Source organism: Psammomys obesus, unplaced genomic scaffold, assembly GCF_907164565.1.
Source record: "Psammomys obesus unplaced genomic scaffold, mPsaObe1.curated_primary_1811, whole genome shotgun sequence".
Lineage (NCBI taxonomy): Eukaryota > Metazoa > Chordata > Mammalia > Rodentia > Muridae > Psammomys > Psammomys obesus.
In genome coordinates this window covers 25,040,432-25,053,926 of record NW_026590062.1, presented here as the reverse complement: position 1 = coordinate 25,053,926, position 13,495 = coordinate 25,040,432, and the positions used below count along the sequence as shown (strand labels likewise).

The 13,495-nt window shown below is 50.1% G+C and overlaps 1 protein-coding gene across 1 annotated transcript; it reads right to left on the bottom strand.

Moving 5' to 3' along the window:
• Positions 1 to 1,712: 1,712 nt before the first annotated feature.
• Positions 1,713 to 6,388, bottom strand: Otx2 (orthodenticle homeobox 2). The gene is made up of 3 exons (XM_055606230.1): positions 6,184 to 6,388; positions 5,138 to 5,289; positions 1,713 to 3,332 (listed from the first exon to the last, which is right to left on the bottom strand). Exons 1-3 carry the CDS (start codon positions 6,278 to 6,280, stop codon positions 2,712 to 2,714), a joined length of 870 nt encoding a protein of 289 aa, XP_055462205.1. The 5' UTR covers positions 6,281 to 6,388; the 3' UTR covers positions 1,713 to 2,711.
• Positions 6,389 to 13,495: the final 7,107 nt, after the last annotated feature.

Genomic DNA, 13,495 nt, shown 5'->3' with positions numbered 1-13,495 from the left:
GAGGAAACTGACGGTTTTCTAAACCTGCAAGTTTCGAAAGCTGGAACTCAATTGGCTTCGTTACATTTCTCTGATCTATGATGGGAACACTCCAAAGGTGAAATCCAAAGGGCCAGGCATCTTAGTAGAAACTGTAAAGGTTCGGGGCAACAGCTTAGTAGAAGCCAGTCCCCAAGCCTCATCTCTGCCCTCCCAAATGAAGATTATATTGCTGGCTCCCTTCCGGTTAAGCGGCTCCCAGGCTCATTCAGTACCAAATATCAAGCAGTATGGGACTTATTAACTTCATTAAATCCAGTCTTGACTAGGAGTGGCGATCACAACTCTTGATGTCTTTAAGCCAATGCTAGCTCCCCACCTCCTCCCCTCTGCCTTTGATCGTGGGAAATCCTTTCTACTTCGGGCGTCCATTCAAAGCGATTGAACTGTGTGGTCTCAGTTAAACGAAGTTGTGCAAAAGTGACAGAAAAAAAAAATTGGTTTCAGAGACTCCCTTTAACTTCGTTTTTGGACCCTGGAGAAACCAAGTCATTTGCTCTGCAGTGCTAAGTTTGACAGCTATTCTTGTTTTTTAAGGTACTCTCTCTCCCTGTCCTTGCTAAGGTTTCCTGAAAACCGAAGGCAATGTGAGAAATTGGTTGTTTGGGAGTTACTTCACTATTGCACGGGAAAACCTGGGTTTTTTAAAAACGAGATCTAGGAAAACCCAAAGACTCTGGGACCCAAATGTCACTTCAAAGAAGCCTGCAGATGAGTGTGTCTCCAGGTCCAGGAGAATCTAGCCATACAGCTTTGCAGTTTGGTGGCTGCCAGAAAGCAGTGAGTTTCTTCATTGAGCCAAGATTAGACAAGATCACAGCCAGGGAACAGAAACGAAAAGACCAGAAAACAAAATGGCCGCAGCTGCTAACTTTCATTTACAGAGGATACAATCAAGAGTCATTGAATTTTGGTCAGATTTAAGAACATTAAATGTTCAAATTGAAATTAAGTAGTTTTTACCCGAGGAGCACCACAATCATTGGCCATTTGAAGTTTTTAGTAACTCCTACATTAAAAAATGGACTTTCCCTCTCCCCGACTGTGTGACACACACGCACACACAAACACACCAAACCCACACACACACCAGAAAGCAATGACCAGGGTGCCTTATGTTCGACCACTGAAATTATAGGTTTTTTAAAGTTTTCTGAAACTCTTTTGTTCAGAAATCATTTCTGCCTGAATTGCATTCAGATTCTGATTACAGTCCCTCTCATGTTTACCTCATTTTTTTTTAAGTAAAGGAAAAGGGGGATGCCCTCAGAGAACTAAAACAAATTCTTGACATTCTCACTTTCTGAAATACTCCAGTCTCTCCCACACATACTGATCTTAAAAAAAAAAAAATTAACCTAGTGTCTAACAAATTCTCACAATTCATTTCAAGCTTGTAGCAGGGGAGGAAAAGATGCTAAAGGCTGATTGGAAGGTGCAGCTTCAGTTTGGAGCAATCCCGAGGGAAGTCACAGACATTTACAAATCACTGTCATTCGTAACTATCTCATTCATACATAGACGAAGTGAGAGAAAAAGTTAAAACAGGAGTAAAATTTCTAATTTCTTCTCTGCCTTACAATAAACGTTTTGGGATGGTGAGGCTGAATATATAGGCTTTTCATTCATAAGTAATAGTATAAAATTAAACTGGACCCAATGTTGTGCTAGAACCATTTTAATATAATTATACATATCTGCCAAATCCAGGAAGAAAGGGTTTATGCATATATAACTTCCAGTTAACATCTGCAAGCATAAATGACAATGATCTCAGTTTAAAATTCATCAGGGTCAGAGCAATCAACCAATGTCTTTTTACTACCAAGCTTACCAACATTAAATTACAGATGAATTAGGGTCCTTTTGCTCCTTCTCTATCCTTGTCCAGAGTGAGCAAGGCAGCTCACCTCAGCCAAAGGTAATCTTTCTAGATCAGTATTCAGTTGCTCTGAATTTTGCTTATAATTATAACCTATTTAATCACAGAAGAACCTCTGCAGAGGTGGAGTTCAAGGTTGCATACAATAACAGGAGATCACAGTTTTGAAGTCTAGCACAGATTAAAAACCACAGATGTACCATTTATATAAGACACACACTGATTGTCTCTTAAACTACATATTGACTCCTTATGGACATTATTTTTTTTTAAATAAAGTAGTGCATCTAGGACAATCAGTCGCACAATTCACACAGCCCTGAAAAGGTTTTCAGTGCCAACTACCAGTTGGTCATGAACCGTGAATGAGCTTGGGACACTGTCCATTCCTAAGATTCAACCAAGGATTGGCTAAAAACACCGGATCACCTCTGCTTTGGAGGTCACGGCCTTCCCTCCCTTTCCTCACAACTGAGTTTTGTTTGATTTCTATTTTGAGTGGTGTTTGGTTGCAAGTGGCTAGAATGTTTAATCAATCATTTGCAAATCAGAAAACCAATGATCTAGAACTATGACAGAATCTTAAGTAGATTGGTTTGTCCATTTCAGGTTGCTGGTTGGCAGGCCCCTCTAAGGCCCTTCATTTTTCCTTCTATGCCTCTCGGGAACTTTGATCAGGAGTCTGACAGCATCCTCCCATCTAACTCTTTTAACCAATGCCTGGCTAAAACTGGAATGTCCAGCCCAGCATATTTAAAAATCACCCGCAAAAAATAGGTTCTACAGGTCTTCACAAAACCTGGAATTTCCATGAGGATGTCTGATCTTTATAATCCAAGCAGTCAGCATTGAAGTTAAGCTTCCAAGAGGCAGTTTGGTCCTTATAATCCAAGCAATCAGTGGTGGAGTTAAAACCCAAGCTTGAAGCTCCGTATCCCTGGGTGGAAAGAGAAGCTGGGGACTGATTGAGATGGCTGGTAACTGCATTGGTACCCATGGGACTGAGTGTGGCCCCTGGTCCAGGAAGCTGGTGATGCATAGGGGTCAAATAAGATCCACAGTCCATGCCCCCAAAGTAGGAAGTTGAGCCAGCATATCCTTGACTATAACCTGAGGCCTGAGTATAGGTCATGGGGTAGGACCTCTGCATGCAGGAGGAGGAGGTGGACAAGGGATCTGACAGTGGGGAGATGGAAGCTGGGCTCCAGATAGACACGGGGGCACTGCTGCTGGCAATGGTTGGGACTGAGGTGCTAGAGGGGGGAGTGAACTGGCCACTCGTTCCGCTCTCTGAACTCACTTCCCGAGCCGGAGAGGTCTTCTTTTTGGCAGGTCTCACTTTGTTTTGACCTCCGTTCTGTTGTTGCTGTTGCTGTTGGCGGCACTTGGCTCTTCGGTTCTTAAACCATACCTTGAAAGGGAAAGAAACTTCCTTAACATTGGGGCCACTCATAAGGCATTCTACACACCTACAGATGTGGCAAACTGCACCGTACATAGTTCATAACCAGAAAATTTAAGGTAATCACTCTAATTGTAAGCTTGAAACTCCCCACTTCCCTTTCGTATTTGTCTTGGGATGACCACAGAGTAGACTATGTCTGTGTCTGTTAGAGGGAAGCAGCCTGTTGCTGCCTGCCACCAAAGAGCAGACTGAGTTCAAACAGTTTACACTGCTCTGTCCAGGAAGCAAGAGCTAATATGGAGGCTGCTTCCACGACCTAACATTTTGTCTCTCCTAGACGCATAAAAGAAATCTCTAAGAAGACATGCTCCCGTGGAGAGAAGATCTGAGCAGTGTCTGTGGAAAAGTGCTTTGTAGTGAGTGAAATCACTTGTATGGCTGCTGCTTTGAGCTCAAAGACAGACCTCAATACTGGTCTTCAACACTCAAGTTTGCGTCTTCAGGTTTACACATGGCATGCTCTGTTCTCTACACTAAGTCACTGATTTGTTAACTTAAACCTATGCTTGCTTGCCATTCTGAAAATTCTCTTTACCAGCCTTGCACATTCTCTGCCAAGCAGGAGCTTAAGAAACTACGGGCACTTGTCTTAGATACAGGTCTTTTTTTGAATGGGGATGACAACAGTCTGTTGTCTCTCTTCATAGCTGGCCTGGAACTCACAGAAATCCACCTGCCTCTGCTTCCCTACTGTGGGGATTAAAGCCATTGGCCACAGGTAGGTCCTCTATTAACCTGTTGAGGGAGTTCTCCATTTGGGTGTTATAATTGTGGCAAAAGTAGTACCCCCAAGGCCAGCCTCAGGACCACTATACATCTGGGGCCAGCTTGTTTCTAGTGAGGGCTTTGAGTCAAGATTTACAAGTGCTAAAGTTTTTTCCAACCCACTTTGAAAAAATCCTGTTTTCTGCTTTGTAGTTCACACTGTCGTCTGGCACTTTCAAAAACATGTGCTACCCAAAGGCGAGAGAGAGAGAGAGAGAGAGAGAGAGAGAGAGAGAGAGATTGGAGGGAAAGAGTGTTTGATGGCTGCTGTTAACCGTGTTTTAAAAGCCAAGCACTAAAGAACTCCCGTCAAGAGGGAGTTGATTTTTCTCCCTTTCAGGGTCAAATATGGGGGAAACTAGAGCAAGAAAAGGAGCATCTTTACAGATATTATGAATATAAAATTTTGCCTTTTATGTGGCAGAGCTCTAGAAAACAGTATTCTGTCCTCAAGAAGTCAACCCTACACACTTTTATTGTGCCAATTTATTTGGTAAAAGTACCGTTTCTGACTTTGTCACCAAATTAGGTGTGGACTTGAGAAAGTCATTTGTTGTTTTTTTTTTCCACGTGTTTTAAAACTTTTTGGACTGCCCAGGAACCAAGCTCCACTCCCCTGCTCCCCCCCCCACCTGCACAAAAGGATGTCACGAAGCGAATGTCCACACAAGGACCACGTGACTACCCTTGGAACCTGCCCTCCTTGTCATCTCTAACTGCAGTGACTCAGAACTAACGGTTCTAGGACTTTCTGTCTGAAGCCGAACTGCTGCTTTAACCTTGCAACCTAGGCCGGAAAATCCTGGTTCGTAGAATTAAGGGTGGACAGGAAGCAAAAGGGAGTAAAGAATGGTTCACTGGCTCCTGAATGTTAGAATTTCAAGCCCTTCTTTGGTCCAGGACAAGAGCCCTATTGGGTCGTCGATGTACACCAAGATTCAGGGAGGGCAGGGTCAGGAAAAACAGCATGCCAACATCTGCCCTACCTGCACCCTGGACTCGGGCAAGTTGATTTTCAGCGCCACCTCCTCTCGCATGAAGATGTCTGGGTACCGGGTCTTGGCAAACAGGGCTTCCAAAACATCGAGCTGTGCCCTGGTGAATGTGGTCCTCTCCCTCCGCTGTTTCCGGGGGGTGGCTGCAGGACAAGAAGCCCAGGGCCCTTTAGGGTGGGGAGCAGTTTCTCAGTCACAGGACTTCAGCCTCGGTTCCCCCGCCTCCCCCGCCTCCCCCCTCTCACAACCCTTCCAAAGCCTCTCCCAGCACAGTGTCCCCTGCAGACTACAGCGAGAGCTAACAAAGTGAATCAAGTAAGGACAACCCCTCCCCCCTCGCCCAGTCCTGGAAACAAACAAACACGACAACCGCCAGACCACACTCAACAGAAATGGCTGGCTAGTAAATAAAGTTAAAGGGCCGGAGGCTCGGAACGACGCTGCGAACGTGGAGCCAGTTCCCACGGCATTTTAGCACCTCAAGGACCTTTGTTCTTTAATCTTTAAAATGGGACATAGTTCATACTTTTATGAATAATCTAGTTGATCTCACGGGGAAAAGAAAAGCGCCTGACACCTGGAGACAAGCCACACCTCTAAGATTAAAGAGACAGGGTAGGGGGTACCGGAAGCCCCTGGCAAGGCCAAAAGAACTGTAGGGGAGTGTAGGCAAGAGAATTCGGCTACTCCCAGAGTGCTACTAGCTAGTAATTGGGCGTGGAGAGCGTAGCGAGCACATGCCCAAGTGACAAGGTCAACAGCCTTCCAAGACCCAGCCCAATAACGTCCCCAAGCCACTAGACTTCAGAATGGAGCGGTGGGATTTTCTGTGACTACTGCAGACTCCAGACTCGCCTCTTCCCAGCCTCTTGTTCCCCCCGGGTCAGTAAGTGCCCTGTGGCTCTCGGCTGCTTCATGGCAAGGAAAATACAGTGGGGACCCCGTTTGGAGCTTGAGGACAGTGCGCCCTCCAACCTCGGAGTTCTTGGGGGGCGTGAGTGGGGAAGGGCGGAGAGGAGGACCCGAGACTCACTTACCCGGGTAGCCCACGGAGGGATGCAGCAAGTCCATACCCGAAGTGGTCAGACTCAGCCCATTGACTGCGTAAGGCGGTTGCTTTAGATAAGACATCATGCTAAGGTTGTTTGGAGGCGCAAAGTCGGCCCAGATCGGGGGGACCCAGCCGGACGGTCTTGAATCGCCTGGAGTGGACAGCGTCAGAGTCCTTGGTGGGCGGATTTAGAGTGCTGGAACTAAGGGCAGAGCAAACAAACAAACAGAGGTGCTGGTTTACTGCTTCGGAGAGAGCAGCTTCCTCTACGCTCCATCACTGACTAAAAAGAACCGGGGCATCGCTGGGCAGAGGCTTTTAAAGGAGTTGCAGATGCGCCCCCCGCCGTCCCCCTACCCCCAGGATCTCCAAAACTAGAGGGGAAGGAGTGAGACCAGATAAACCTGTCTTCCCCACCCCCACCCTAAACTTAAAAAAAAAAAAAGAGCCGAGGAAGGCAATTACGATCTGCCTTCCCAAAGAACAAAACCCCACGCCTCCAAAGGCACATACTACATTCCTATCCCAACATTTGCATAGGACTCATTGGCTGGCACTAGCTAATTGTCTCAAACAAAACTTGATTGGGGCCATTTGCAGAGACAAAGAACTCTTTGGCTAAATAAATAATGCTGATAACAAAGCCCATTGGTGAGAAACAAAGAAACAATTCAAGAAATCTACCTCTTCCCAGACTGTTGCCTTTCCCTGGCAGAGATTTTAATTATCTTAGCTTAAAAAAAATTATTATTACCACTTTCAACTGCTGTGAAATGTATTTAACATTTGAAATACCAACTTGCTGAACAACAAACTAGAGAAAACTGACCTACTACTATTATTCCACATTTGAAGTCATTTCCAGTAATCATTTTCACCTAATTAGTAGTCTGGATAATTAGATTTCGAAGTAGGTAACAGATTTATTGGGGTATGGAGGACCTTGATTATATGTGTCTAAAGAACTAGAGCTAAACAAACAAGTATTTAGCTTTTAAGCAGCACCCATCAAATATTTAATTTAAACTAAAAAAAAAAAGTCTTCAAGACTAGCACAGGGCTTGGCAGAAATGCTGAAGTTAGAATCTCACCAGGCAGACGAACTGCCACCCCCACATTTTGCAAGTAATAAGGGGTGCATTCCTAGAGCAAGTTGCTTCTATGTTAATTTTGATGTAAGTAATGGAGGCGGCAGATTCTTGGCGAGGCAAACTTTCAGGGTTCTCAGAGGCTGAAGCAGATTCCTGCTAACGGGGAGTTGACTTTCCCACATTCTTAGGTTTGAAGTAGATAAACATTTAAAGCTATGAAACTAATAGGATTTATCTCTACCTTTCAAATTTCCTATGATTGTATAAGAAGAGCTTGAGGGAAGAGAAAGAAAAGTTTTGTGCTCCTCCGTCTGCTGACTCCCATCCCCCAGACTTATGTTAATATGAGGGCAGCGAGCAAGGCTGGCTTTTATTTTCCAAAAATAAGGCACTTATCTTGCAAAGATCTCTGCTGTGAAACTTTGACACTCTGGGAAACTTCCTCAAAATGGCGGATACAAGATGGTGAGTTCTCTGTCACCTTCATAGTGAGATTTCATTAATGAAATTTAAGAACTTTAGGTTTTCATTTTTGCCTTGCTTAAGAGAAGAAGGCAAAAGTTTCACAACTGTGACTTCTTCCTGATTTAAATTCAGAACACAAGTCTTGTTTTCCCACCCTAAAATGTGATTTTTATAAATGTCCTTTTTAGAGAACTAGATTATTAAGTAGTAAAACTAGTTGCTCCTACAGAGAACACGTCATGTTCTGTATTCCTCCTTCCAAAATCTAGCTATTTGAGGTTGTAAAAGTACCACTGTTTAGTACTTAAATAAGCACAGTCGTGGCTTATTTAAATAAACTCTGAAGTGGAATTCTTTGAAAATATATTCTTATTCTCTTGGAAAGTTCCGAACTCTTAAACAAGAACCTAAAATCTTGTCTGATGTTAAGATGGAGGAGTGTATTTTATGTACTTAATCTAGCTCTCACCCAATTAGACATGCCTAAATACATTCTTCGAATGAAAGCATGCCCCACCATAAAAACCAATAATAGAAAGTATGGGCGAGATTCTTCTTGGAGAGCCAAAATGGCTCAAAATCTCAGTAAACCATTTTCCCTTTTCCTCCTGGGGGGAGGGGGCGGCGGAAAAACAAAAACAAAAGCAGAGTAAAACCCAAACCCAAGCCCCGGGAGCTCGTCCACGGCCAGCCTAGATAACCAGCACCACCCGAAGGCGGCTGCGGGGCCCTTCTACCTTACTTTCGCAGCCTGGGAGGACTGCGCCCAGCTTCCTCCCCACGCGCGGGGCCGGGGGCGGACGCCCTTCCTAAGGCTCGAGGCTTACGCGGCAGCTCTCGAGGCGAGGTGGCTCTGGAGGCGAGGTGGCTCCGGGGGCGAGGTGGCTCCGGGGAGTTCGTACCTCCAGCAGGGGCGGCGGCGCGGCGGGGCCCCACTCCAGACGCCAGCCCCCGGCTCCGGCGACCCTGCCCGGCCGCGCAGCACCGCGGCCTGCGCCCGAGCCCTGCTGCCGCGCGGCCTGCCAGCCTTATAGCTAACGGTCAGGTCGCGCAATCTGTCGCTTCCCCCTCCGAGCCCCCCTCCTCGGGTTTTTTTTTTTTCTCTCTCTTCCAAGAAGCCCATCTACCAGTTGCTGTGTCCTCGCTCAATAATAATTACCTCGTCCGAGAATTAATTATAATAAATGTTTTCTTGATAAACTAACGAGATAATCCGAGGGGCACACACGTCCCTTAATTACAGGCCGTCGCGCTCAGCTCTGCTGCTCGTCCTGGCTGATTAATTTTCTGCATGATGGAGAGCGAACAAAACTACGCGGACTGCAGACCGGCCTGCGGCAGGGAGGAGGCCCGGGCGCCGGGGGACGGAGAGCGAGGTCCACGGACCCTGGAAGACAGCCCGCGCCGGCCCCCACCCTCACTCGAGCGAAAGTTTCTGGCCTCGGGGGATCGACAACTCCACCACCCGCGAGGGAGGGGGGAAAATGGGCCAAAAGGGTCGGTCTTGACTATTGAGTACAGTTCGGCGAGGCCCAGGGTCAGGTCTGGCCGGGGCCGGGGTCCACCTTACTCGGGGGGGAGGAGTTTGCTCTCAACTCCGCTCTTGTGCTAATAACTTTCGGTGCCCGGAGAGAGGCGAGGTGAGCGGGCGAGATGCTGACCCGCAAGCCCTGGGGTAGGGGGCAGTTCCGAGGAGAGCGAGTCTTCGTCGGCCGGCCCCTCCCCGAGCGGCGCCCCGGCCGGCCCACGCGGCCGAGCCTCTCCCGAGATGGGGACGCCAGGGCTCCCCGGTGAGATCGGACCCCGGCTTTCGACAGCCACTCGAAGGCGTCCGCAGCGCCGCTTGCCCGGAGCTGGCCGTGCGGCCGGCCAGGCCCGGGTAGCCGGGACCCTCCGACGGGCCTCCCGGGGCAGGCCGGGGGCGGCCTTGCCCTCGCCGCTCCACCGGCCCCGGGCCAGCCGCGCGGCCAGGCCCCGGAGGGTGGCCGGGAGAGCCAGGCGCCCGCCCCACTCCGGAGCGCCCCGGGGCCGTCCCCGGGCCAGGCCAAACCGCGTCAGCCAGGCTGTCTAACGAGCGGCCTCGGCCTGGCGAGGTGGCCCAGGACCACACCACCCGCGCGCGGCGCCGGGGGCGGGAAGGGGCGATGGCAGGGGCAGGGCGCGCGGCGGGGCAAGGGGAGAGCGCGGCGGGAGGAGCCCGGGCGCGGGGTCCCGTTGCGGGCTGGGGGCTCCCTGCGCCCCGGCCTGCGGGAGCGCCCTCCTGACCAGCATTGTTTTAATTTACCAGCCTGGGACACACGCGAGCATCATTTTGTCACAGGCTCTCAGAACGTCCTTGAGAGCGAGCCTGAGGACTCCAGCTCAGTCGAGGGGCCAAAACGCAGAGCTCGCGAGGAGCAGCCATCAATAGCGTGGGCTTAGGAACAAAACCCCTCCCCAACACCCCAGATTAGACTCGTAGGAGTTCCACGACGTTCTGCAGGAGCGGCGACCCCCAGGAGCACGCGCGCTCGCTCCCTCCCACTCCCGCCCTCTCCTACACATCGTCCAATTTTTCCTAATGGTCATTATTTCGCCTCAAAATTCTCATTAGAAAAAAAAAAATCAGTCCCCAGAGGAAGTCTTGGCCCTTAGAGTTGCACATTGGAGGCGCGGGGGTCACTGAGGACGGGGGGGGGGGGGACACAAAGATATCGCCATAGACAAGACGGACACTTACCTTACAGCCGCATCGAAGGTTAGAAAAAAAAAAAAAATCAAATTATCCGTCAAAATTCCAAATAGCCAGCTATCCTAAAAGAAATCAAGAGTATTCAGTTAAAAACCTGTGGTCTTCACCTTTCCGTCAAAAGTAAAACGGAACCAAAAAAAAATGTATTTTAGAGAGCGTAAAATAAACGGCTTGTAAACAAGCGTGTGTCCGGCTACGATACATACAAAGTAGATGTGGCGACTGAGCTGCTCTAGCGATTTTTATTTTTAATAACAGTGGAGCCTGAGTTGGAGCTGAGGAAGGTTCCGCTCTCAGGGAGATTTGCTGAGAAAGCGCCTCTCTGGCAACTTTTTGACGCAAACTCTCCAACCAATGGCAGGGAGAGAATGATTGACACATCTAAGCCAGAGGGAAAATAATAAAAACAACAGGGGGAGGAAAACAGGCCGCTGCTGCACGGGGGAAAGAGCAGGCAACAAATCCAGGCCTCCGACACTACCAGAACGTTCTTTAAAACGCTGGGCTGCGCTTAAAATATACATTATGGGCCGAAGCATGTGAACTAATTGTATAATTAAAATGATGGACAGCAAGGCCTCCCCTTCGGTCTTTTCTTCTTCCTTCACACCCCTTTCTTGTCCTCCTTTCATTTTTTTTGTTTTTATTTTACAGAAAGGACACCAAAACAACGTAAGACAGGAAAATGAAAATATTTAAGTCAAAGCTGGGAAAGGGTGTGTGTGTGGGGGGGGGGGGGGGAGGTGCTGGGTTTTCCAGCACTAACGAAGGCTGTGTGGGTCGAGACAGAACTCAAACCCAGGTTCACGCTTAAAAACAAGGCTGTGTCTGTCCTCTCGCAGAGGGCCAGACGGCGCTGGGGAAGGAGGGTGAGGGAAGGGGGCCGGGGCTGCGGTGTGGACAGACAGTGAGGACAGAGGCAGATTCACGGGGCTGAGAAGTAACTGTCTGAAAACCTCAGCGTCCTCGTTCTTCGAGCCCGCACGACTAGCCCCGGTCTCCAGCTCTGGGTTTCTGCGCAGGATTTTTCAAACTGAGAAGCCCAGAGCAAGAGGCAACACAAAAAGCGAACTCCCAAATCTCCCCCCGGGGCTGACTGTGGGCCGAGGAGGGGCCATCTCCAATCTCCCGGGGGCGAGCGTGGGGTGGCAAGAGCCCCTGTAGAAACAGCCCCTGCGTTAGGACCGACTCCCGAAGCTGCAGGCCCGGAGCTAACAGGGATGGAGCCGCCGGAGCCCGGGGCTGAGACGGGGAGCTGGGGCGCGTCGGGACCCGGGAGCCAGCGCAGCGCGCCCTTCAGGAGGGACCCGGCTGCTCCCGGCGAGCAGAGTTTTCTAGAAGAGCCGAGACAGACCGGACGGAGCACGGGGGGCGGCGGGGGTGGGTGCCGAGCGCGTGTGCGCGGAGGCGGCCGGGGGCCGCTGTCCCCCAGGACTCCCGGGGCAGGGAGCTTGCGGGAGCCCCGCCACCGCGGCAGCGCGGCCCGCGGGCCCGGAGAACAGCCCGCTGCCTTTAATTTGGGGAGCCATGTTAATGAAGTTGGTAATTAATTCGCCGCTTTGTGCTCGGTCCTTACACTGTATGTGTAATCAAATGTGGCCGTCCTTGGGATTTACAGCAATTAGCGAATTAGAGCGGCGCGCGCGGGGCCGCGAGGTGTGGGCAGCGCGGCCGGGCCGGGCCCTCGGCGGCCGCGGCGGGCTCGCGGGGTGGCTCGGGGCCGGGCTCCCGAGGCTGCGGACCCCGGCGCGGCGGCGGGCCGCCCGGCTCCTCCGGGCCCCTCCGGGGGAGCTCCCCGGCTCGAGGGGCCCGCGGGGGCGGGGGCGGCCGAGCACCGGCCTCTCCCTGTCACCCCGCCCCCACCGCAACACCTGGCGCGTCCCCAAGGCCTTCCGTGGAGGAGGGGGACACAGATGCCGCGGCGCGTGTCCCGCGTGGCGCGGGCTGCGGGAAGCCAGGTCCGGGCCACCGTGCTCGGCGTGGCGGAAGGGCAAACCCACGCGAGCCTCTTGAAGAGTTTATTTCCCACCCCGAGGAAAGAGTTCTCCCCAGCTAGATCATAAGGATGTTGAAAGCATCAAAGAGCGAAAAGGAACAACAACGAAAAACCCGAACGTTGCTGATGCAGAGAGCAAGGCCTTAGGGACAGAGGAGGTGGGGTACGGTCAGGAAACAGCCAGGGTGTGTGAGTCACTCGAAGTACGTGAAAAAATCGGACAGGGAGAGCCTTCTGCAGTAGGGTCCAGAGACGAGGGGCAGCTCCTCTCGTGCCAGGTAAAGGTCTGGAGCGGTGTCGAGAGGACGCAGGGCCGCAGGAAAATCCCGGGGTACCGGCGACAGGGGCGCGTTTCTGCTGGGTGCAGCGTGGGAGGGCTTTCCCCTTCAGCTCCGGCAGCGCGCGGCCCCCGCTCCTCCTTTGCCCTCTCGTCTAATAACTTCGCAGAAATACAGGGCCAATAAACCACCAGTTGGAAATGGACAGTGTTAAATAAACAAGGGTCTCTTTAAAATTCTCATCCACTTCAGATGTCTAAAGTAAGATCGTGATGATTTTGTCACGGTTTGGTAAATTTACCCCTTTAAGAGGCTTTCATAAATCCCAGAACACACCTTCAGCCAGATTTGAATATAGATTTAGGTTTTAAAACCCAGAAGCTGGAAACACCGCTTTATCAAAGAGAATTTCCCTTTAGCTTAGCAATGTGCTGCAGCTCTCAAAAGATTGGATCAGAAAGAGAGAGAGAGACACAGAGGAGAGAGCCAGAGGTGCAGACAAGGGAGGGAAGAAAAAAAGACTTCTTTTTTTCTTTCTTTCTTTTTTCTTTTTCTTTTTTTCTTTTCTTTTCTTTTCTTTTTTTTTTTTTTCTAGAGGAATTTCTGCCCAGACTCTCCAGCAGTTGGTGGCGGGCAAGCTTTCTCCTGTGTCGCCTGGAAAAGTTGCAAAATTGCTCTTCACCTGTAAGAACACGCTTTTTATCTTCCAGTCTCTTCTTGTCAATTTGGAAATTGCA

Excerpts from the sequence above, each read along its gene's own strand:
- Otx2 (XM_055606230.1), bottom strand. The coding sequence starts at position 6,280 with ATGATGTCTTATCTAAAGCAACCGCCTTACGCAGTCAATGGGCTGAGT. Across the intron at positions 5,290-6,183 it reads TCCCTCCGTGGGCTACCCGG|CCACCCCCCGGAAACAGCGG; the intron begins GTAAGTGAGTCT and ends CTTGTCCTGCAG. Across the intron at positions 3,333-5,137 it reads TGCCCGAGTCCAGGGTGCAG|GTATGGTTTAAGAACCGAAG; the intron begins GTAGGGCAGATG and ends TTCCCTTTCAAG.